The sequence below is a fragment of the Rhincodon typus genome, chromosome 2 (genome assembly GCF_021869965.1).
Source record: "Rhincodon typus isolate 14 chromosome 2, sRhiTyp1.1, whole genome shotgun sequence".
Classification (NCBI taxonomy): domain Eukaryota; kingdom Metazoa; phylum Chordata; class Chondrichthyes; order Orectolobiformes; family Rhincodontidae; genus Rhincodon; species Rhincodon typus.
In genome coordinates, this window is record NC_063333.1 from 111,618,588 (window position 1) to 111,641,792 (window position 23,205).

A 23,205-nucleotide genomic window follows, 5' to 3' on the forward strand; every position below is an offset into this window, starting at 1 on the left:
GTAGATTACGATTACATTAGAAAGACAGGTTGAGGGGGGACCTGATTTGAGGCCTACAAAATCATGAGGTATAGACAGGGTGGATAGCAAGAGCCTTTTTCCCAGAGTGGGGGACTCCATTACTAGGGCTCAGTATTTCAAGGTGAGATGGGAAAAGTTTTTAAAAGGGAGATGTGTGGAAAGTTCTTTATGCAGAGGGTGGTGGGTGTCTGGAACATGTTGCCAGCAGAGGTGGTAGAGGCAGGCATGATAGTCATTTTAAGATGTATCTAGACAGATACATGAATGGGTAGGGAGCAGAGGGATACAGATCCTTAGAAAATAGGCAACAGGTTTAGATAGAGGATCTGGATCGGCATAGGCTTGGAGGGCTAAAGGGCCTGTTCCTGTGCTGTAATTTTTGTTTTCTTTTGTACTTGTGGAATGAACTCTGAGAATGTGGTAGATGTGGGCACAGTTACAATATTCTAAAAGATATTTGGGTAAGTACACAAATGGGAAATGTTTGCAGAGATATGGGCCAGGAGCAGGCAGGTAGGACTAGTTTAGTTTGGGATTGTTTGGCTTGGACTGTAGGGTCTGTTTCCATGCTGAGAATATGACTCAATTACAATTTTAGTTGAAATATGATTTTAATGGATGCTGGGTTTTGACCACCTGGATCATTTCAGAATTGATCACCTAGGAAAATGTGAATACTAAATGTATGATGGATGAATTTGTCTATATAGTGGTCATTCTAGTCAATATCATCATGAGGTGCATTTACTAAGTCAGTTAATTGGTGAGAAGGACAAAGTCTCATGTGTGCTGTCCTTGTTACCTAACCACTTGTATCCTCAGGACTCAATCAGCTTGATTTAATCAATGGAACAACTGAGGCTCTCTGGCTAAAACAAGCCCAGAGTGGATTTTGCCCTGGATACCCTAATCTTTCTCCAAGTAGTGTTTGGCTTGGAGCAAATTCCATATAGCCAAATAGGCTAGTGAACTTCTCATGAGTAAGAAGAGTCCATGGTGTTACTGGCAAGGTACTAGCACAGATAGATTAGCTGTCTGGCAGAAAGCAGTGGTGATAGAAGGGCCTTTCTTGGGATACTTGCCAATGACAGTGGAGTTCTGCAAGGATCAGTGCTGGGCACAACTTTTCACTTGTACACTTAATGATCTAGATGAAAGAACTGAGGGTGTTCTGGCTAAGATTGCAGATGATACAAAAATAGGTGGAGATGGGTAATGAGGCAGGGAAGCTACAAGAGGATTTAGTGGGCAAAGAAGTGGCAGATGGAGTACAAATGGGAAGGTGAGGTCATGAACTATGGTAGGAAGAATAGAGGCATAGACTCTTCTAACTGGTCAGAAAATTCTGAAGTGCACAGGCACTTAGCATACTAGTCCAGGATTCTCTTAAGGAACTTGCAGGATGAGTTAATAGTTAGGAAGGCAAATGCAGTATTGGCACTTATTTTGAGCAGACTAGAACATAAACAAGGGATGTACATCTGTGGCTTTATAAGGCCACATTTGGAGTATTGTGCAGTTTTGGGCCCTTATCTCAGGAATGATGTACTGGTCCTGGAGCAGGTCCAGAGGAGGTTCAAGAGATTGATCCCAGGAATGAAAGGCTTAATGGTTGAGGTAACATGAAACTTTCAGAATACTGAAAGGCCTGGATAGTGGATGTTCTAGGAGAGACTAGGACACAAAGGTGCGGCATTAGAGTAAAGGAAGACCCTTCAACAGATAAGAAGCTTCTTCAGCAAGGGAGTGATGAATCTACAGAATTCACTTCCACAGACTCTAGAAGCTAGGTCATTCTGTACACTTAAGACAGTTAGGTTCTTGATAAGGGGATCAAAGGTTATAGGGAGAGTACAAGAGAATGGGGTTGATATTTTCAGCCATGATCGAATGGCAGAAGACTCAATGGGCCAAATAGCCCAATAGTTGCTCCTATTTCAGTTGGCTCAGTTTCATGGTTTTAGTTCAATCTGAGACAGATCAAAGACAGTGCTGGGTGGATGATTCAATGGCATGAGATTGGATTCTCACTTCAGAAGTTGGCACAGAAATTTAACTGTCTTGGACCAGATCCTTTTAAGCTGTTTCTCTCAAGAGGAATGATGCCCTTCTATTAGTTTTTGGGGCTACAGGCAACTTTAATGGTTGTCTTAATCTTAACCTCTTTCATCTCCAGGTCTTGTTTATCAGCAGCTTTCTTCAGCTTTACAGCCTGATTCTTCTGTTTGACTAGCAACATATGCTTTGCTGAATGGTGCCTGGCTTTTCCTATCTGATATGGAGGCTCAGCATTGTGCAAATCACCTATTTTAGCTGTCTCTTGGTCAAACTTGTCAAACCAGTCTTATTGCTTCCATTTGAAGAATCTCTACCTCTGATACTGCATTAGGATCAACATCCCTGAACTACTTCCAAGATTCTCATGTCTACACTATTTGGCATACCAATTGCAGAAAGGTGTAATACCTACATGCTTATCTCCTCCCTCACCACCCAAGGCCCCAAACATGCCTTCCAGGTGAAGCAGTGATTTAAATGTATATCATTTAAACTAGTCTGCTGTATTCACTGTTCAGTGTGGTCCCCACTACACTGGGTAGGCAAAACATGAGCTGAGTGACTTTTTTGCAGAACATTTGTACCTTGCCGTTCCATTTGCCTGACACTTCAACACCACCATGTTTCCATGTCAACACTTCTGTCACAAGCATGCTGCAGTGTTCCAGTGAGCCTCAGTGCAAGCTTGAAAAGCAACATCTCATTTTCTGCAGCCTTTTGAACTGAGTTCAATTTAAAAACCCATCAAAATGAATCATCTCATACTTAACAAGATTAAATTCCATTTGCCACTGCTCTGCCCAATTTACCAGCTGATCAAGTCAGACAGTATGTAGCCTGAGACCATCTTCCTTGCTATCAACTACACCAATTTTCAAGCCATCTGTAAACTTGCTAATTATACCTTCTACATTCATATCCAAGTCATTAAGGTACATAACAGCAAGGTCCAGCACCAATCCCTGTGGTACATCATGGTCAGAGGACTTTAATCACAATAACCCTCTAATCAACTTCAGCTTTGAAGAGTCATCTAGGCTCCATGTTAGTTTGTTTTCTGTCCATAGATGCTGCCTGACCTGATGTGATCTCCAGCCCTCTTGTTTTCAGTTCAGATTCCATAGATCCCTGAGGGTGTCAGCAGAAGGCAATAGGCTGAAGATGGCATACAGGATACTTGTCTTCATTACCTAAGGCCTAAAATATAGGAACAGCAAAATCTTGTCAACTTTGTAGAGCATCAGTTAGGCTAGATATGGAATACTGTGCTGTAGTGGTCATTATCCTATCAGAAGGATGTGTAGAGGAGATATGCCACAATGGTAACACAAATGGAATTTCTTAGTTATCAGAGACTGGATATCCTGGGTTTGGTTTCCCTGGGGCAGGGAGGAATTTGGATTAACATACAAAATTGAGGTATGTGGAGAAGAGGGAGATGTCTAAGACCAGAAGGCTTAAACTTAAGGTGAAGAGAAAGTGTCTTCGAGGATCTGAGGAAACACTTTTTTCACAGGGTGATGGAAATATGGAACAGGCTGCCTGAGGGGGTGGTAGAGGTAGGTACTTTTGCAATGCCCAAGAAGCACCTGGGTGAGCACTTAAAATGACAGAGCATAGTTGACTATGTATTAAATGCAGGAAATGGGATTAGTACTGTTTGATTTAGTCAGCTTAGACATGGTAAGGCAAAGGACCTGTTTCTGTTGTATGACTCAACACTTGTTTAAAATGGAAAATTCTGCCTTCACATAATCAATGTCACTGTCTCCCTACCTGTTTTTCAGACTGAACAGTGAAGGTACAGTTTCTGTGCCCTGTATAGAGTTTTAAATGCATGTAACTTGCCTTTTTTCTTCTGACCTGTCTAGTAACCATAGTTTTCTCAACTGCTTGGTACTAATGAACTGCTCTCTGGATTAAGCATCTTACAGATTTGATCTATTGTAATGGGAAATGCTCCACTTGAACTTTGAGGCTGATCATCTTAACTGCACAGCTAAGAAAGCAGGGAATGTTTTAAACTGAATAAGGGCAAGGGATCAAATTTTGAAAGATATAGCAAGTCAAAGAATGGTCAAGGGCAAAGTGAAAACAATAAATATCAAATTACCAATGCTGACTAGACCAGATAGTACAAGGGAGGCAATGGCCTAGTGCTGTTATCACTAGACTGTTAATTCAGAGACCTGGAAATACATTCTGTGGACCTGAGTTTGAATCCCTCCACAGCAGGAACAACAAACTTTAAAAAAAGTGGAGGTGTGGTTTTGTTAATGATGCAAAAATTTGTCAAGCATGGACTTTTAATCTTGTAGGCTGCTGGACAGATTTTAGGAATTGAGTCCTATATTCAGCAACACATGGTTTTCTTTGTATTTGGAGCACCTTACCAACAGAGTTAGAGGTCTAAGACACACTGTTACAATGATTGCATGCAACAGTTAGCCACATTCCCTCTGACCTACACATTCAGTCCTGTGAACACATGATCAAAATAATAGACAACTCAATAATACAACAAACCCTTACTAGGATTAAAAACCCCATTCCCACAAAATCAGAACCAACATGGTTTATGAAATATCATGCAGCAACTGCCACAAACAATACATCAGACAAGAAGGAAACTAACCATCAGACTATAAGCATCAACTAGCAGCAAAAGTGAGACAATCTCCTTTAATATTGGTACACTCAGACAGAGAGCTATCAGCTTAACTGGAACAAGGTAACCTTAGTAGCCCAAGCCAAACATAGACATGCACAGGAATTCCTGCAGGCATGGTTCTCTACCCATGACACAATCAATAAACAGAATTAGACTACAAATACAAACCTGTACAGATCAAAACTGAAATGACACTACTCACCATAATGAACCAGATGGTATAAATTCCAAGTAGAATAGGATAACATCACTTCAGCAGAGGCTCCACTGATTTCATCTAGCATGGTGATGAAACATCTGAATGAGGACCAGCCAGATTAACAAGTCAACAACCTGAGCTGCAGATCTTTGCCAAAACTTTAAAGATCTTAATGTTGGTCCAGTTTCTGCCCTTTCCCTGCTAAGTAACAACAAATTTTAAACAGACTTCCTAAAAGGTTTCCATCCCAGATTCCCTTAGGGCATGTCTCCACATCTACATTCCTTTGCTTCTATCACTAAAATCCCCTTGATTCCCATTAGCCAGATAAGTGTCTAATGTCATAGTCGTAGAGATGTACAGCACAGAAACAGACCCTTCAGTCCAATTCATCCAGGCTGACCAGGTATCCTAGATAAGTCTCTAGTCCCATTTGGCTTGTGTCCCTCTAAACCCTTCCTATTCATACACCCATTCAGATACTTTCTAAATGTTGTAATTATACTAGCCTCCACTTCCTTTTACAGATCATTCCATACATGCACAACCCTCTGTATGGAAAAAGTTGCCCCTTGCATCCCTTTTAAATCTTCCCCTCATCTTTAAACCTATGCCCTCTAGTTTTGGACTTTCCCCTCCCCCACCCCAGGGAAGAGACACTGTCCATTTGCTGTATCCATTGCCCCTTGTAATTTTATAAACCTCTAAGGTTGCCCCTTAGCCTCTGCTCCAGGAAAAATAGCCCCAGCCTATTCAGCTGTCCCTATAGCTGAAACCCTCCTACCCCAGCAACATCCTTGTAAATCTTCTAATTCTCCCAGTTCCTCCATCTGTCGCATTTGTTTAGACAAGGATAACATCGACTCAGGAGCCTCAAATATCCACCTTTTCCTCAGCCAAGGATTCTCCAGCACTCTTGTCGACAGGGCCCTCAACCAGGTCCAACCCATCTCCCATACTTCCGCAACAACCATAGGGTTGCCCTTACCAGTATCCACATCCAGAAGATCAGCCACCATTTCCACAGCCTCCAGTGATGCCATTGCTGGACACATTCCCCTCCCCTCCCTTGACTGCCTTCTGCAGAAACTGTTGCCTTTGGGATACCCTGATCTGCTCTTCCTTCACACTCAACAGCCCCATGGCATCTTCCTCTACAACTGTGGAAGGTGTAACACTTGCCCATTTACCTCCTCCCTCCTCGGCTTCCAAGGGCCCAAACATATCTTCCAGGTGAGGCAGCATTTTACCTGCACTTCACACCATTTAGATGACTAAATTTGTTGCTCACAATGTGGTCTCCTCTACATTGAGGGAATGAAGTGTGGACTAGATGACTGCATCACAGAACATCTATGCTCTGCCTGCAAAACAGACCCTAAGCTTCCAGATACCAGCCACTTCAACACACCCCTCTGTTCCCCGACCAACATCTCTCGGGCTTGGCAGTGTTCCAGTGAAGCTTAGTGCAAGATGGAACAACATCTCATTTTCCACTTGGGGACCCTGCAGCTCTCTGGACTCTAGTCCAATGATTTTACAGCCTGAACTCCATGACCTAGTCCTTAACCCCACCCACCAGGCCTTGTTATCACAATCTGCCATTACACACTACCTATTGTTAGCCACTAACAGTCTCCATTAACAGCTATTCACTCTCCTAGCCAGATTGTTATCCACTCCTTTGTCTATCCAACCATCTTTCATTTGTAACCCCACATATCATTTACTCCCTACCCTGTCTCTGCATATAATCTGACATTTTCCTAGCTAGTATCAGTTCTGAGGAAGGGTAACCAGACCCCAAATGTTCTGATTTCTCTTCACAGATGCTGCCAGACCTGCAGAGCTTTTCCAGCAACTTTTCTTTTTGATCCTTTTTGTAGATCTTTTCTGAACCCTTTCAAGTTTCTCACCATCCTTTGTAAAGCAGGGAGACCAGAATTGCACATAATATTCCAGAAGTAGCCAAACCAATGTCTTGTACAGCTGCAATATGATCTCCAATTCCTGTACTCTATGTACTGACCAATAAAGGCAAGCATGCCAAACACTGTCTTCACTATCCTGTCTACCTGTGACTTGATTTTCAAGGAACTTTAAACCTGCACTCCAAGGTCTTTGTTTAGCAACACTCACCAGGACTTTACCATTAAGTGTCTAAGTCCTGTCCTGATTTGCCTATCCAAAATGCAACACCTCACATTTATCTAAATTAAACTCAATTTGCCCATCTGATCAAGATCCCCATGTACTGAGGTAACCTTCACTGTACACTGCACCTCCAATTTTGGTGTCATTTGCAAACTTACTAAGCATACCTCCTATGTTCACATCCAAATCATTTGTATAAATTATTAAAAAGCAGTAGACCTAGCACTGATCCTTATGGCACACTACTGGTCACTTGCCTTCGGTCTGAAAAGCAACCCTCCACCACCCTGTATCTTCTATCTTCGAGTCAGTTCTGTATCCAAATGGCTAATTCTCCCTTTATTCCATATGTTCTGTATTCTAACTTTTTTTAACCAGTCTACTATGAAGAAACTTGTCAGCAGCTTACTGAAATCCATGTGGATCACATTCACTGCTCTGCCCTCAATCTCTTCATTACTTTGTCAAAAAACTCTATCAGGTTAGTGAAACACAATTTCTCATGCACTAAGCCATGCTGATTATCCTTAATCAGTCCTTGCCTTGCCAAATTCATGTAAATCCTGTCCCTCAGTATTTCCTGTAACAATTTGCTCACCACAGATGTCTGGCTCACTGGTCTAGAGTTGCCTGGCTTTTCCTTACCATGTTTCTTGAATAGTGGCACCATGTTAGCCAACCTCCAGTCTTCTCTTCCCTCACCTCATCTATGGCTATCGATGATACAAATAGCTCAACAAGGAGCCCTCTAGCTTCCCATGGAGTTCAGGGTTACCCCTGATCAGGTCCTGGGGATTTATCCACTTTTTTATTAAAATGTTTCCAGCACCACCACCTCTAATACAGACACTTTTCAAGATGTCTATTTATTTCCCCACATTCTATATCTTCAATGTTCTTCTCCACAGTAAACACTGATGAAAAATATTCATTTAGTATCTTCCCTGTTTCTCCTGCAGCTCCATAAATAGGCATAAAGGCCACAATTCTGACTGAGGAAACTGTTTTGTTCACCTAAATTCTCAAGCCATTTTATGTCAGCTGGAAACCACAGCTATTTTGTTACCTTCAGTCATGGGTAGCTTCAACATAGGCAAAGTAGATAGGTAAGGTGGGTAAAAGTAGCTGAGATGTGATTCTTAATTCTTAGAATGTCTTCTGAATAGCTTTTTTGAATAGCATGTGCTGGAGCTGACCAACAAACAGGCCTGCTAGATGTGGTATTCTGCAACATGATAGGATTAATGTATGATTTCAGTCAGTTACAATATTTAAAAGCCATTTGGATAGGTACATGAATAGGAAAGGTTTGGAGGGATTATGGGCCAAATGCAGACAAATTGGACTAGTTCAAGTTTGGGAAACCTGGTCAGCATAGACAAGTTGAACTGAAGGGTCTGTTTCTGTGCTGTATGACTCTAACACTTTCAAGCAAAATAAATGAGTTTACCACGTTTTTAAAGCATTACCACTTTTTAAGAGAACTACCAGTCAGTAGCTGAGCCACTAACATAACAGTAGCTATGGAAACAGCAAAAAGGCAAGCTCATCACTGCAAAGGAAATAACTTAGAAGCTGGTAACAAGCTGTGGGGCAGGACTGTGAACTAGAAAAGAAGACAAAAGCCATTAACCCTTTAAAAAAATACTGAGCCCATAGCATGGAGACTCTAAGAAAATCTCCAAGTGGAGTTAGAGATTGCCAATAGAAAATTTTGAAATTAACTTTTATTTCCACACATACTCAAGTGCAGGGATATAGGAGTACAGTGAAAAGTGCGCAAAGTCTCTATACCCAGCACAATATTAGGTACAAAATCTTAGGCACAAAGCAGAAAAATAAAGAAACAAGTTAAAAGTTCAACATTATGGTTCTTAGTATAAAGTAGGAAGGTAAAGAAATAGATTGTAGAACCCCTACAGTGTGGAAACAGGCCCTTTGGCCCAACAAGTCCATACTGACCCTCAGTATCTCTTCCCAGACCCATTTCCCCTATAACCCACCTAATTTACACATCCCTCTACACTATGGGCAATTTAGTATATCTAATCTACTTAGCCTGCACATCTTTGGACTGTGGGAGGAAACCCATGCAGACACAGGGAGAACACACAAACTCAACACAGACAGTTGTCTGAGGGTGGAATCAAACCTGGGTCCCTGGTGCTGTGAGGCAGCAGTGCTAACCACCCAGCCACTATGCTGCCCTGTTCAGCATTACTGTCCTTCTTTAGCCGTGAGCCTGCGGACACTCCATGCTGCGCTTTCCACATAAGGCTTGCACACCTTGAGGGCTCGATCTCTCCTCCACTCAGCTCATTCTCCCCACAAGCCTTGTCTTGTTATGCCATGCCTATTAGTGCAGTCACAATTAAGCAGCTTGTCTTACCACATAAAATTACGAGGGGTGTAGATAGGGTAGACGGGAAGGAACTGTCATAATATTTTTTCAACACGTTTAACATTACACACTTGCTGGTTCTTTCTCCTATCTGGACTTAGAATTAGAGATAACAAGGTGTAGAGCTGGATGAATACAGCAGGCCAAGCACCATCAGAGGAGCAGGAAGGCTCCTTAGAATTAGAATTAGCCCTTATTGTCACACACACTCAGTAGTGAAAAGTTTATATGGCGCCACTTATAGCACCTCTTAGTTACAAAGATACCTAGGTACTGCTTTAGTTATAAGATCCTAGAAAATAGAGAAATAAAATGTCCAGCATTGCAGAAATTAAAGTTCAGAACAATAGTCTTCCAACCCAGACCATGCTGGCACCTCACCTCCAGTCCACACCAATAGGCAAGGAGAAGGTATGGTTGGTGCACATGGATTATACCTTAAGAAGCTGTTGCATGGTGGGTAATATGGAACTTTGTGAGTTGGAGTCACCCAGTACCTGCACTGGCTTTCATGTCAAGAATTCTTTGTCTAGTTTGCTCATGGCAGGTGGTAAGATGAGAAGCTGCATATTAATAAGGAAGGATGTACAGATAATAAGGTCACTAACAAGCAATGTTTTCCTACATACAACAACTTGCCGCTCCCTAGTGAGGGTTTTGCCTTCACGCCAGAATATAAACAAAAGATGCAGGGAATTGCTTCCAATGCCAAAATAATCATTGGTGTACTTCTCATACAATTCTTCCACTTTTCAGCCATTGCCCAAATTGTTCAAGATTCTAACAACTTTTCTTCTTTAATGGTTGAATATTTTTATTGACATAGAATCATCGAATCATCGAATCCCTGAAGTGTGGAAAGAGGCCATGCAGCTCATCAAGTCTGCACTGATCCTGTGAAAAATATCCCACCCAAACCCAGCCCTCTACCTGGTCCTCATAATCCCACATTTATAATGGATAATATACATAAATAATATACATAACTTGCACATCCCCAGATACTGCAGACAATTTATTATGGCCAGTGCACCTCACTTGACTTCTTTGGACTGTGGGAGGAATCTGAAGCACCCAGAGGAAAGCCACCCGGAGGCGAACTTGTAAACTCCACGTATACAGTTGCCCAAGGCTCAAATCGAGCCTGGGTCCCTAGGCCGTTGTGCTGCCTCTAAATTGGCATACAGTCAATTTCTTTGAAAACAAATAAAAAAAATAATAAAAAAACCTTGGAGATTGTTCAATCTCCATCTCATCATCTTGTAGTAAAACAGCCCCACACCCATGTCACTGGGATAAATAAGACAATTTGAATCTCCTAATTCAGCAAGCTAAAATTCATACATTTGTCAGCCCCACTTTTAAATTTTGAAAGACACTTTAACACACTTATGTGCATTCAAATGTTCTCTTTTTTTAACAAGTTTGCTCAAGATGATATTGCTGAAGTTCAGAACAAATTTGCAGTGGAATCCACTTATGTCAACATAATATAAAATTGAGTTTTGTCCTATACATGGGTAAGTCCAAAATAGCCTATACTTTTACAGCTGATCGAACAGTTCAGTTAAGTGCTGTAAATTCTCTTCTCAGGTTTGGCCATAAACAACCATATTGTCGGTGCAGGTGATAGAATTATACAATCCATTAGTCACTTAATTAGTTAGTCATTGAAATGTTATTGTTGCCTTTTAATTTCAAATGCTGCAACTTTGCCATGATGATATCCACCCCATATCACAAAAGCTGATACTTCTTTAACTTTCTAAGTTAGTGAAACTTGCCAATATCCTTTTAGCAAGTTAAACTCTGTGACGAATCTTGCATGTCCAACTTGTTCAACTCAATCTTCATCATAAACAGTCAAAATCATTTTTCCTGACTTATTGCTATATTATCTGTTTGTAATTTTTTAAAATGAACTTTGTCAGTCACTTGATTGTACTTTATCCTTCAGAAAACTATGTCCTCTAACCTTTTAACACCTTGTTTTCCAATCTGATTGCTGGATGGTCAACTTATGAATCTTACATTTTGGATTCATTGCTGGATATTTCTATTTAATTCCCTACTTCTCTCACTACCATAGCTATCTTTTACTCCTATCATCCCTGAGGTCAGTGACAAGGAGGCATAACCTTAAGGTAAGGGTCAGGAGGTTTAGAGGAGATGTGAGAAAAAATATTTTCATTGAGAGGGTGGTAGGAATCTGGAATTATCTGCCTGCAAGCATGAAAGAAGCATTTAAGAAATATTTAAACATTTAAGTTTACATAACATAACATTTAAGAAATTATGATGCCAAGGCAGACAAGGCAATGGGCCAAGTGCCCATGGAAAATGGGTTTTAAATAGTTAGGTGCTTGTTTTTGACTGGCACAGACTCAATGGGCCAAAGAGCACTTTTTTTTTTGTTTTGTAGACATCTATGATGTTATGATCCCTATCCATCTATGCTTCACAGTATTTCTCCCCTCCTGCCCCCCCTTACAAGCACATTTCCACCCGCTTCATAATTGTCATCCCTCTTCCCCTTCCAGTCCACAGCCATGAAAGAATGTGTTCCTGACTCTCTTTTCCACAACAGTTCCTCATCCCTCCCTCTACCATGCCTTTTTCCCATTAGTTTCTATGGATGGACCCAATAGATTGAACCTCGCCCACTCCTTGAGCAACTTAACTTCTGTCCATCAGAATCCACTCCAACAGATTACCCACCACTGACGTCAGGCTCACTGGTCTATAGTTCCCTGGCTTTTCCTTACAATGAAGGTAGGAAACAGAAGGTGTGGTAGAAAATTGTTTTTTAGACTGGAGGCCTGTGACCAGCGCTGCGTTGCAAGGATCACTGCTGGGTCCACGGCTTTTTGTCATTTACATAAATGATTTGGATAAAGGAGGAATGATTAGTAAGTTTGCAGATGACACCAAAATTGGTGGTGTAGTGTACAGTGATGAAGGTTTTCTTAGAGTATAATGTGATGTTGATCAGATACACCGTTGGGCCGAGGAGTGGAAGATGGAGTTTAATTTGGATAGATGCAAAGTGTTCCATTTTAGAAAGCCAAATCAGGGCTTGGAGTTACTTGTACAGTTCACGGTGGGATCCTGGGAATGTTGTCGACTAAAACTAAAGAACTGATCATCGACTTCAGAAATAAAGGGGGAAGAACACACCCCCATCTACATTGAGTAGAACTAAGGTTGAGAGAGTGAAGAGCATCGGAGTGACGACGACCTGTCGTGGACTTCCTACGTAAATGCGACAGTCAAGAAGGCAGAACAATGCCTCCTCTTCCTCAGGTGGCTTAGAAAATTTGGTATGTCCAAAAGGTCCCTCACCAACTTCTACAGATGAACCATTGAAAGCATACTGTACGGGTACATAACAGCCTGAAATGGCAACTGCTGTGCCCAGGACCATAAAAAAACCACAAGGTAGTGTGCACAGTCCAGGCCATCACGGAAGCCAACCTTCCATCCATGGACTCTATTTACATGGTTTGCTGCAGCAGAATGGCAGCCAACTTCATCAAAGACCCATTGCACCCCAGTAATGATCTCCTACAATCTCTTCGATTAGTTAAACAGCATGGTGAGACCATATTCAGAGTACTGTGCACAGTATTAGTCATCTTAATTATGAGGACATATACTGTACTTGCATTTGACTTGGTTCAAAGAAGGTTTACCAGAGAGATACTTGGAATTAATAGAATCAGATAGTAGGAACTGCAGATGCTGGAGAATCCGAGACAACAAGGTGCAGGGCTGGATGAACACAGCAGGCCAAGCAGCAGCATAGGAGCAGAGAGGCTGACATTTTCGGGCCTAGACCCTTATCAGAAATTAATAGGTTGCCTTAAGAGGAAGGGACAAGCTGTGCTAGTACCATCTGGAGTTTGGAAGACTAAAGACCGACTTGATATAAGATACTGAGGGATATGTTATGTTCGATACATTAGATGGGGAGAAAATGTCTCCTCTTATGGGAGAATCTGGAACTAGAATCACAATTTAAAGTCAAGGGTCGTCCATTTTGAAACAGGGGCAATTTTGTTTTACTTTTCAGACACAAGTGAGTCCTTGAAATTCTCATCCTGAAATGCTGGTGGAAGCAGATTTCCTGAAAATTTTTAAGGGAGAGTAGGTAGATGGGGGTGTTTCCAAATGTGAGTAAATCCCATCTCTAAGAATCTTCTCCAATAATTTCCCACTACCAACTTAGTTCTGATTGTCCTTAAGGGAATAGCCTCTGCCTCAGTATGAGTTGACTGTTAGTTTGTTTAATTTTGTGTTTCAGTTCAAAATGACATTCCAAACGCTCCACCTAGATTATCTTCACCTCTTAGGAAAGTTTCAGCTACCCTTTCATTTGTTTGTGGTGTCACATCAACTTTTACTGGTGGATTTTTAACTATTACTTCTAATCACTACACATAAGGGGAAAATACCTGGAACATGATCCTATAATTGTTTTGTTTCTTGGCCCTCCTTTTGACACTCTAATTATAGACAAAGTTAGGACATTTTGTCCCGCCAAATCATTATTCAGAAGTAAGTCTACTCTCTCAATATGTAATTACTGCTCTGAAAATTACTTCTCCTGATAATAAATCACTTTGCAGTTTTACTTCATATAATCAAAATTTAATCAATCACATTTATTAATACCTTAGCTCCCATCGAACTCTCTGGAAGGAAAACTAAGCTTTTCTCCAGTAAACATTATTCTCGTGCCCCGTATCACTTAGAATATTCATAGTTTTATCTATCTGTTTCTGAAGAAAAAGGAATCACCTTCCTTTTCTACAAAAATTCTGCATACTTTTCATCCACCTTGTGTATTGTTTTTACCAAAGACAGAATTCACCTCCAGTCTTTTTGTTGTAATTAGAGTTACAACCCAGTTTTTAGAATCATAGAATCCCTACAGTATGGAAAACAGGTCCTTTGTCCCAACAGGTCCATACTGACCCTCAGAGCATCCCACCCAGACCCATTCCCTTATAACCCACCTAATCTACACATCCCTGAACACTATGGGCAATTTCACATGGCCAATCCACCTAGCCTGTACATCTTTGGATTGTGGGAGGAAACCAAGCGCCTGAAGGAAACCCATGCAAACACGGGGAGAATGTGCAAACTCCACACACAGTTGCCTGAGGGGAGAATCAAACCTGGGCTCCTGGCACTGAGGCAGCAGTGCTAACCACTGAGCCACTGTGCTGCTCCCAGTATCATTGTTTCAGTTTCTTCTCTAAATTTACTAACTCCTGTAAGTCCCAATAGAATACAATAGAAACTTTTAATCTTCCAAACTTCACCTCAACCCTTTCTTAATCTGAGGAAGAGTTCTTGGGCTTTCCCTAATGTCCATTATCTTTGCTGGCTACCTGCCTTCCTTTCACTCTCCCACTTCTTATTTTGCTTAAACATCTGATGGTTGTGGAAAAAGATTTATGGATCAGTTCATAATCATCAGCCATTATAGCTGCTTGTCTTTCCATTGACACCCTTTGGTCTTTGGCATGGGTTCTGATTACAGAAGGTAGTGAAGTTTTAAATTCTTTGGGGCAGCACGGTGGCTCAGTGGTTAGCACTGCTGCCTCACAGCACCAGGGACCTGGGTTCAATTCCACTCTTGAGCAACCATCTGTGTGGGTTTCCTCCAGGTGCTCCAGTTTCCTCCCACAGTCCAAAGATATGCAGTTTAGGTGGATTGGCCATGCTAAATTGCTCAGTGTTCAGGGATGCGTAGATTAGGTGAGTTATGACGGATGGGTCTGGGTGGGATGGTCTGAGGGGCAGTGTGGACTTGTTGGGCCAAAAGGCCTGTTTCCACACTATAGGGATTCTATGATCTATGAACAATTTATCTTTGAGCATTGTAGGTATTCTCAGCCTTTAATGTCCTTATCAACCAATCAAAATTATTTTGTTTCACTCTCTCAAACTCAGTATAAGTTTTATTCAGGCTGTTTCTGTAAGTTCCAAAGCCTCCTGCTTTATGCTTCTGGAACCAACTCTTACATGCTTAGAGTAGCCTTTTTCACCCCGGCATAGAAAATTCCTCCGACATGAATGCATAAATTTCATGTTCTTTACTAATTAATTTGCTTTGCATAGGCAGTGTCCAGTCTGCTTTTGGTCACCTCATTTGAGTTGCTATCTTCTGAATTGACAAGAAACATGCTCCCACATACTTCTCCTCAAATTTCAGCAAAGCCCACACTAACTTAAACATTTCCGAACTAAACTGTGGATTATGACTAGAACTTTCCTCTTCCAAACTTTCTCAAACTTCTGGTTTAGTTGACTTAAGGTGAAATATTCATAATTTAAATTCTCTTTTTGTTTTTCCTCCCTGTCTGTCTCTTTTTTTCTGCATTTTGGAATTCCAATTTTTTAAGTTCTAATTCCTTTAGAATTCCCACTCAATTTCAATTGCCTTGTCTGCAACCCAAGCTTCATTGCTGCATCCATTGTGCAACCTAGATGACTTAGCCTCTTTATTTTCACAACATCCAACTTTTGCATCAATAAATCTATAATGACTGCCTTTTTTGCTTACTTCGGCAACTTCATTTCCTGTCTGCCAGCCAGTTGAACCCTGCAACTGAAACTTCTGACCTTCAAAAAATCGTGGACAATTTCCAGTGCCATCTTAAATCGGTATACAAACTTGGTGTCAGATATCCACTAAATTCAATTCCAGGCCTACATTGTCTATGTTTCAAGATTTTGGCCTCGAGCCCCGTTATGTTACAACATGGAGACAGATAGCCAAATCAAATCAGCGTCCCTATCCCTGTATTCACAACACAGCAAAATTAAAATACTCAATGACCCTGAAAATTGCCCCAATGGTTCTAAACCAGATTTTTTGAATAACAAATGCCAGACACCAAAGGAGGTTTATAGGTTTAACAAAATAATTGACAACTTATCAGTAATACAATAGCTTTAAAAGAGCAAGTTAAACACCAAGATAATATGATTAATGTTTATGATTTAAACCTGATCTCCCTTAATTCTAGCCCCCACTCTCACTAAGACAGGCCGACAAACAGACACAGTTAAAAGATAAATCAAAAGAAAAATGAGAAAGATGTAACTGGCTAGACCACTTAAAGCAGTCTGCATAGTCTGTCATAACACAGATCGTATCTTGCTTGATTTCTGAAGACACCAATCAATGCAAATAGCTACCAGCAGGCTCTGAGGAATATTAGTTTAATTTTTAAAACTGCGATTCTATTCTCTGAACTTTTAGTAATTTGATAATGGGACGATAACCAGATGACAATCAGATCTCCTTCCTGTATCTTTGACAGCCATGATCCTTCTGACAAAATAACACAGTTCAAAATTAGTGCAAATTTTGGCTTTCCTTTTTGTTTTATTTTCAATGTTCTTTTGGCACCAATCTCCCTGCGAGGCACCTACTACGTTCAAGCATCCTCCATCTGTTTGAGCATAATGCCTCTCCAGTGTTGAAGTGTCTATAGAATAATTTGAACAGGAAGTGCTGTATGATGTTTCTATGTGCAGACTGAGCTTGTGAATGGTGGTCATTCCCCACACTTCTGACTGTACTGAGGAACAGCTTCCACCTGTTTGGCTGAATATGCATTCAGTGTGTTTGTCACAGGCAGGTGCTGTAGGTATTAACCTGATGTCACGGCATGCCCTGAATCAAGGTATTTCCTCCAGACAGATTCCTACTGACTGGCATGATAAATAACCTGTTATATGTCTACACAAAAGAGCACATCGTTATGGTGGTACTGATAGCCTTTGGCTGTATGCAAGGCATGGATGCAGGTAGGTGCTGAGTTGCAACCACAAAGAGAGCAAGTAAGTAGCCCTTAGATGTATCCTGGTGAGCTGAGTGCCTGTCTCTGTTCTCAAAGTGTCCCTGTTGCACCCTTTCAATGCCAGTTGCTGGTATGCCTGCATTGTAAGTCTGTATTTGCTTAGTGGCCTGAATGTAGATCAGAGAGATACCATGATGGTTGTAAGCGGTTGACAAATTTTGAATGCCAATATCCATGAACAATGGGTTTGTGCAGCTGGTGCATGGGGATCATGCCCAGAAATGCTAATTGATTCTAAGCAACATAGGGGTCCTTTTGGAGCAAGTGGTGAACTAAATTTACTAGGTACCTGCTCTGATTTCCATGTCGAGAGTTCTCAATATCTAGCTTGTTTGGCACATTTCGTAAGATAGGAAGCTAAATATTAATGAGCTGATTTGGATTATTAGCAAAGTGTTTTGCAAGCAATAATCCACTTTAGTTGGCAACTAGCCCCTGCCTAGCAGGAAACTTAGCTCACCACTTGGCAAAAGCGTAAAAGATAGCACAAGATGTTCCCAACATTGAAACAGGCCTAAATAGACTTCTCATCCAATTCTGCCACAAATATCTTCATAGTCCATGTTGCTCAGATCCTGATAAGATTCTGCCCTCTGTATCTGCCATTACCAAGAAAGAAGGTGTTACATAGACATACTAAAGACAAAGCAATTCAGACAAAGTTTAAAATTTACAAGTAAGAGATTCTTCATACTTACCAGGGGTTTGATGAGATACATCCAAAACTACTGAGGGAAGTGGGAATGGAAATTGTGGAGGAACTAGTCATAATTTTCCAGTTTTCCTTACACTCTAAGGTGGTGCAGAAGACTGCAGGATTGCAAATGTCTTGCCTTATTCAAAAATACTGATAAGATTATCCCAGCAATTGCAAACTATTCAAATTAACTTTGGTGCTAGGAAAGTTTCTAGAAACAGTACTGCAGTCAAAATAAATAATTGAGAACATGCAAATTAATTGAGGAAAACCTCCATAAATTAGGTAAGGGAAAATCATATGACTAACTTTTGATGAAATAACAGAGAAAGTTGATGAGGGCAATGCTTCAAAGTGGTGTACATGGATTTCTAAAAGGTGCTTGATAAAGTGCCAAACAACAGATTTGTGGGCCAATGTTGTAGCTCATGGAATAGAAGGGGAAGTAGTACCATGAGTATAAAATTGAAGGGAACAGAGATTAGTGGTTAATGAATATTTTTCAGCTGGAGGAAGTTTTGTGGTGGATTTCCCTAGAGGTTCCTCTTAGCCCTGCTCTTGATATATATTAACAATCTGGACCTAGGTGTGCAGTGCAATACTTCGAAATTTGAGATGACAGAAATCTTGGAAATATTGTGAACTGTGCAGAGGATAGTGTGAAACTGTCAGTTTGGTGGACTGGACAGACAAATGGCAGGTGAAACTTAATACAGACTAGTATGAAATATTTTTTTTATCAGAAGAATATAAAAGGTACAATTCTTGAGGGGTGCAGGAGCAGAAAGACCCAAGTGTAAATTTGCATACATCATTTGAAATTTGAGTGCGGTTAATAAAGCATATAATGTAATTGCTTCAGTATCAGAGTCAAAGTACAAAAGCATGGAAGCTATGTTAAATATTTATCAAACCTCAAGAGTATTGTGTCCAGTTACTTGTATTACACTATATAAAGGATCTAAAAGCATTAGAAAAGGTACAGAAAAGATTCACAAAAATGGTTTCAGGCATGACAAACCTCAGTTACATAGATTAGAGACGTTGGGAATGTTTTTCTTTAATGAAAAGAGGTTGAGAGGAAGACTGTTAGAATTATTCTGAGTCAGGTCTAGAGAGTATGTAGAGAAAAACTGGTCCATTGGTATTAGGATCAAGAACAAGAAGCCACAGATTTAAGATAATTAGCAAAAGAAGCAGTGCCACTGTTGAAGAAACATGTCCTTGTAGCAAAGGTTGAAAACATGAAATTATTACCCCTGAGTGTGGTGGAGGCATTTGCAATCAAAGCATTAAAGCAGCAATTGTATTATCTGAAAAGGAAGCATGGTCCGGGCAATAGTGAGAAGGCAGGTGAGATGCACTAGGTGAAATGCCCCTTCAGACAGTATCACAAACACACTAGACTAATTGGCCTCTTTCTATGCTGTAACCATTCTGATTATGTGAAATTCATAAATTGTCTAATTCAATTGTCAAATATTTGCCAGGGGAAGAAGCAGGTGGCTAAATTGCAGAGTTTTCAGCCTTCCTCAAATTTAAGCACAGTAAATGAGAGTATTTAGCCGTTTGTGAAAATTAAACTGCATTCAAAAAATGGTAGAGGCAATCTACCATTATTGACAGTTGATAATAAAGCATTGCTTAGTTTTAAAAAATTGTTAAAATATTGAAATTATAAACAATATGAATTGTCTACCAATATACCATAACCAATGGAATATAATTTAGATGTAGCCAAATTTAGTGTCACAGTGACAATTTCTCATTATAATAGGTTTTCTTTATAACAATTATCTTTTGCTTTTTACCATACAGAATGATTGGCCAGAAGGTTATCAGCTTTCAGCTGCTATGAATTTCCGTTTTCCAGTGTATACCCACACATCTGAAGACATTAATTCCCAATGCTAGTAATGAAGCAATACAACTAATGAAAGACATGCTTCATTGGGTTCCCAAAAAAACGCCAAATGCCAGTCAAGTAAGTCAATAGAGGAGTGAATATCTTATGATTCTGCATACCTAAGCACAATTTGTTGAATTAGAGCTGCACATTTCTTAGGCATCCCACCAGAATCATACAGTTTGGTTCCATATACTTATCATGTTGTTGAACCAATACACAGCGCTGTAAAAAGGAAAGTATTAAGATCAGGTAGCATCTAAATGACATTCTTGAATAATTCTGATTGCTGTACAAATAAATATCAAAACATCACTGGTTGTAACATCACCTGGTATTTGAAAGCCTTATAGTTTTCTTTTCCCTTCATCAAGTATTCTTTAAATAAGTAGCAGACTGAGGGCATTATTAATCCAGTTTCTGCTTTAATAGGATACAGTGAATCATTAAGAATGCAGTTGGCAAACAGTTCAAATGTTGCATCTCGAATTTTTATTAGATTAGCAGTCGTATGTACGGTTGTATATTTCAGAAATCTTTCATTGTGGTATAGTCATGTGGATTACATTTAAAAGACAGTAAGAAAAGGCACTTGTATTTATATAGGAGCAATTAGTATGCTGGATTATTGATAATTAGTTCACCGATTTTAGCTATAGGATATATTTGCTGGACCTTTTGCAGTTGGGTGATCCCACTGCTAAATTTGTATATCCTTTTTAAGGCTGGTGCAGGGCAGCCAATTCAAAGTTTTAAAAGTGTTCCAAAAATTCCTTTCTTTACCCCCAATTCCATAGGCATCAAAATAGCTACAAACAACCTGTACCACCTTAGAATAAGATCCAGCCTTTTTTCTGGAACTCTCCCCTTTTAGCAACAAAACTGTTTTTGTTATTATTATTCCCTGACTTAGAAAAATGTTCCAAATATTTATCACTTTTTAAGTAAAACCAAGTTCTTCTTATTTAGTTGAAGCATAGAGTTTAAGGGCAGGAATGTTATGCTTGAACTATATAAAACATTGGTTAGCCAGAGCTAGAGTATTGTGTGCAGTTCTGGAATCCAAATTATCAGAGGAATTTGATAGCATTGGAGATGGTGCAAAGTAGATTCACCAGGATGTTGCCTGGGCCAGGGTGTTTCAGTTATGAAGAGAGATTGTACAGACGAGTGTTTTCCTTAGAGCAAAGAAGATTGAGATGCATAGAATAGGTAGACAGGAAGAAACCTTTTGCTTTGGAGGTTTCAGTGACCAGGGGCTTAGATTTAAGGTAAGGGGTAGAAGGTTTAGACAAGATGTGAGGAAACATGTTTTCATCCAGAGGATTGTGGGAATTTGGAACTTACTGTGTGTAAGAGTGGTACAAACAGAAACCCTCAACCTTTAAGAAATATTTAGGTGTATACTTGCAAATACAACGCATGCAAGGGTATGGACCAAGCTCTGGAAAATGGGATTAGAATAGTTAGGTGATTGTTTTTGACCAGTACAAATGTGATGGACTGAAAGGCCTTTATCTGTGCAATCGATCTTTATGACTGTAATGTCTTATTTAGGTTTACTTTCTACTAATTTCTATTTGTCATGTTGTCTCTTTTCCTGGCTTAGACAGAAGTAATTTTCAAGGTATAATTTTTATTTTAATATAGCCAAGTTTATAAATAGTAGAACATAACTTAGAGTTCATTTGCTTTAATGCAATCATTATTTATTTAATTAAAGACAGCAAATATTAACTCCACATAATGTTCCATAACCACCTATGATGACAGATTTCTTTTCTCTCTGTGATCGCAATCTTAGTCAATTAATGCAAGAGAACATAACTAATCATTCTCTTGCAGTTATTTAAATGGTAACTTATGCTGTTACATTGGAGCATCATAGATTTTGAGGGACATTGAGTTAGATGGGCCAAAGGGCCTTCATCATCTTTACTTTCGTGATCGTTAGTTTGTTCTGTTACTAATGATTTTAAGATTAATTCTAAACCTTAATTTGTACCCTTTTAGGCACTACGCTATCCTTATTTCCAAGTTGGCCAATCTTTAGATTATCCAGTGCAATATGTGCAACGGCCACAGTTACAGAACAAAATGATTCAGCCAACAGAACTCAAGCAAGTAAATTTGCCAAAATATGAATCTCTGCCTCAGTCTCCAGCTCAACCTGTGCTTTCTTCTCAGACCCAGCTAAACAGAACTCATCAAACATTTCAACAGGTACAAATGCCGCTGCAGACCGTTAACCAAAAACCTCAAGAAGAGGCATTCAAATTCAAGCAAACCATTCGTTCCTCCCCCATCATTAACAACACCTATCAGGTAATTTGATAGCTCATTATCATCATGACTTGTGGAAGACCAACTATGTTAATGAAAAGATTGCAAGATTTAGTGAAAGGGAAAAATTGAGGGAGATGAGTATTAGTAGAGAAATGGTGTCGGTAAAATTTGTGGGATTGAAGGTGGATAAATCCCCAAGTCTTTCAGAGTGCTTAAGGAAGTTTTCTCTAGAAACAGTGGATGCATTGGTGGTCACCTTCCAGGACTCTCTAGATTCTGGAACAGTCCCTGCAGATTGTGAGGTAGCTAATGTCACTCCAATATTCAAAGAGATGTAGAGAGAAAACAGGGAATTATAGACCAGTAAACCTAACATCGGTAGTGGGGAAAATTCTCAAATTCATTATCAAGGACCTTATAGCAGAGCATTTAGAAAGCAGTGGCAGGATCAGACAGAGTCAGCATAGATTTATGAAGGGGAAATCATGCTTGATAAATCTGTTGGAATTCTATGAAGATGTAACTAGTAAAGTTGACAAAGGGGAACCAGTTGATGTGATATATTAGGATTTTCAGAAAGTGTTTGACAAAGTCCCGCATAAGAGATTATTGTGCAAAACTAATGTGCATAGGATTGGGGAAGTATATTGAGATGGATAGAAAACTGGTTGGCAGAGAGGAAACAAATAATAGGAATTAATAGATCCTTTTGAAATTGGCAGGCAGTAACTAGTGGGGTGCCACAGGGATCAGTGCTAGGACCCCAGCTATTCACAATATATATTAATGATTTGGATGAAGGAACAAAATGTAACATCTCAAAGTTTGAAGACAATACCAAGTTGGATAGGAGGGTGAACTGTGACAAGAATGCAGTGATCCTTCAGCATGATCTGGACAGGTTGGGTAAATGGGTAAATCAATGGCAA

The 23,205-nt window shown here is 40.0% G+C and overlaps 2 protein-coding genes across 2 annotated transcripts in view; both read left to right on the plus strand.

Moving 5' to 3' along the window:
* The window catches only part of LOC109927112 (glial cells missing transcription factor 2), a 1,179,481-nt gene that overhangs the window by 402,632 nt on the left and 753,644 nt on the right, over positions 1-23,205 (plus strand). The gene's annotated exons all lie outside the window — the stretch shown is intronic.
* LOC125486561 (serine/threonine-protein kinase MAK-like) overlaps positions 1-23,205 on the plus strand; it is a 221,916-nt gene that overhangs the window by 97,089 nt on the left and 101,622 nt on the right. Inside the window, 3 exon segments of the mRNA XM_048614462.1 lie at positions 19,903-19,955; positions 19,957-20,068; positions 22,004-22,315. Of these exon segments, the coding sequence (XP_048470419.1) occupies positions 19,903-19,955; positions 19,957-20,068; positions 22,004-22,315 (477 nt within the window).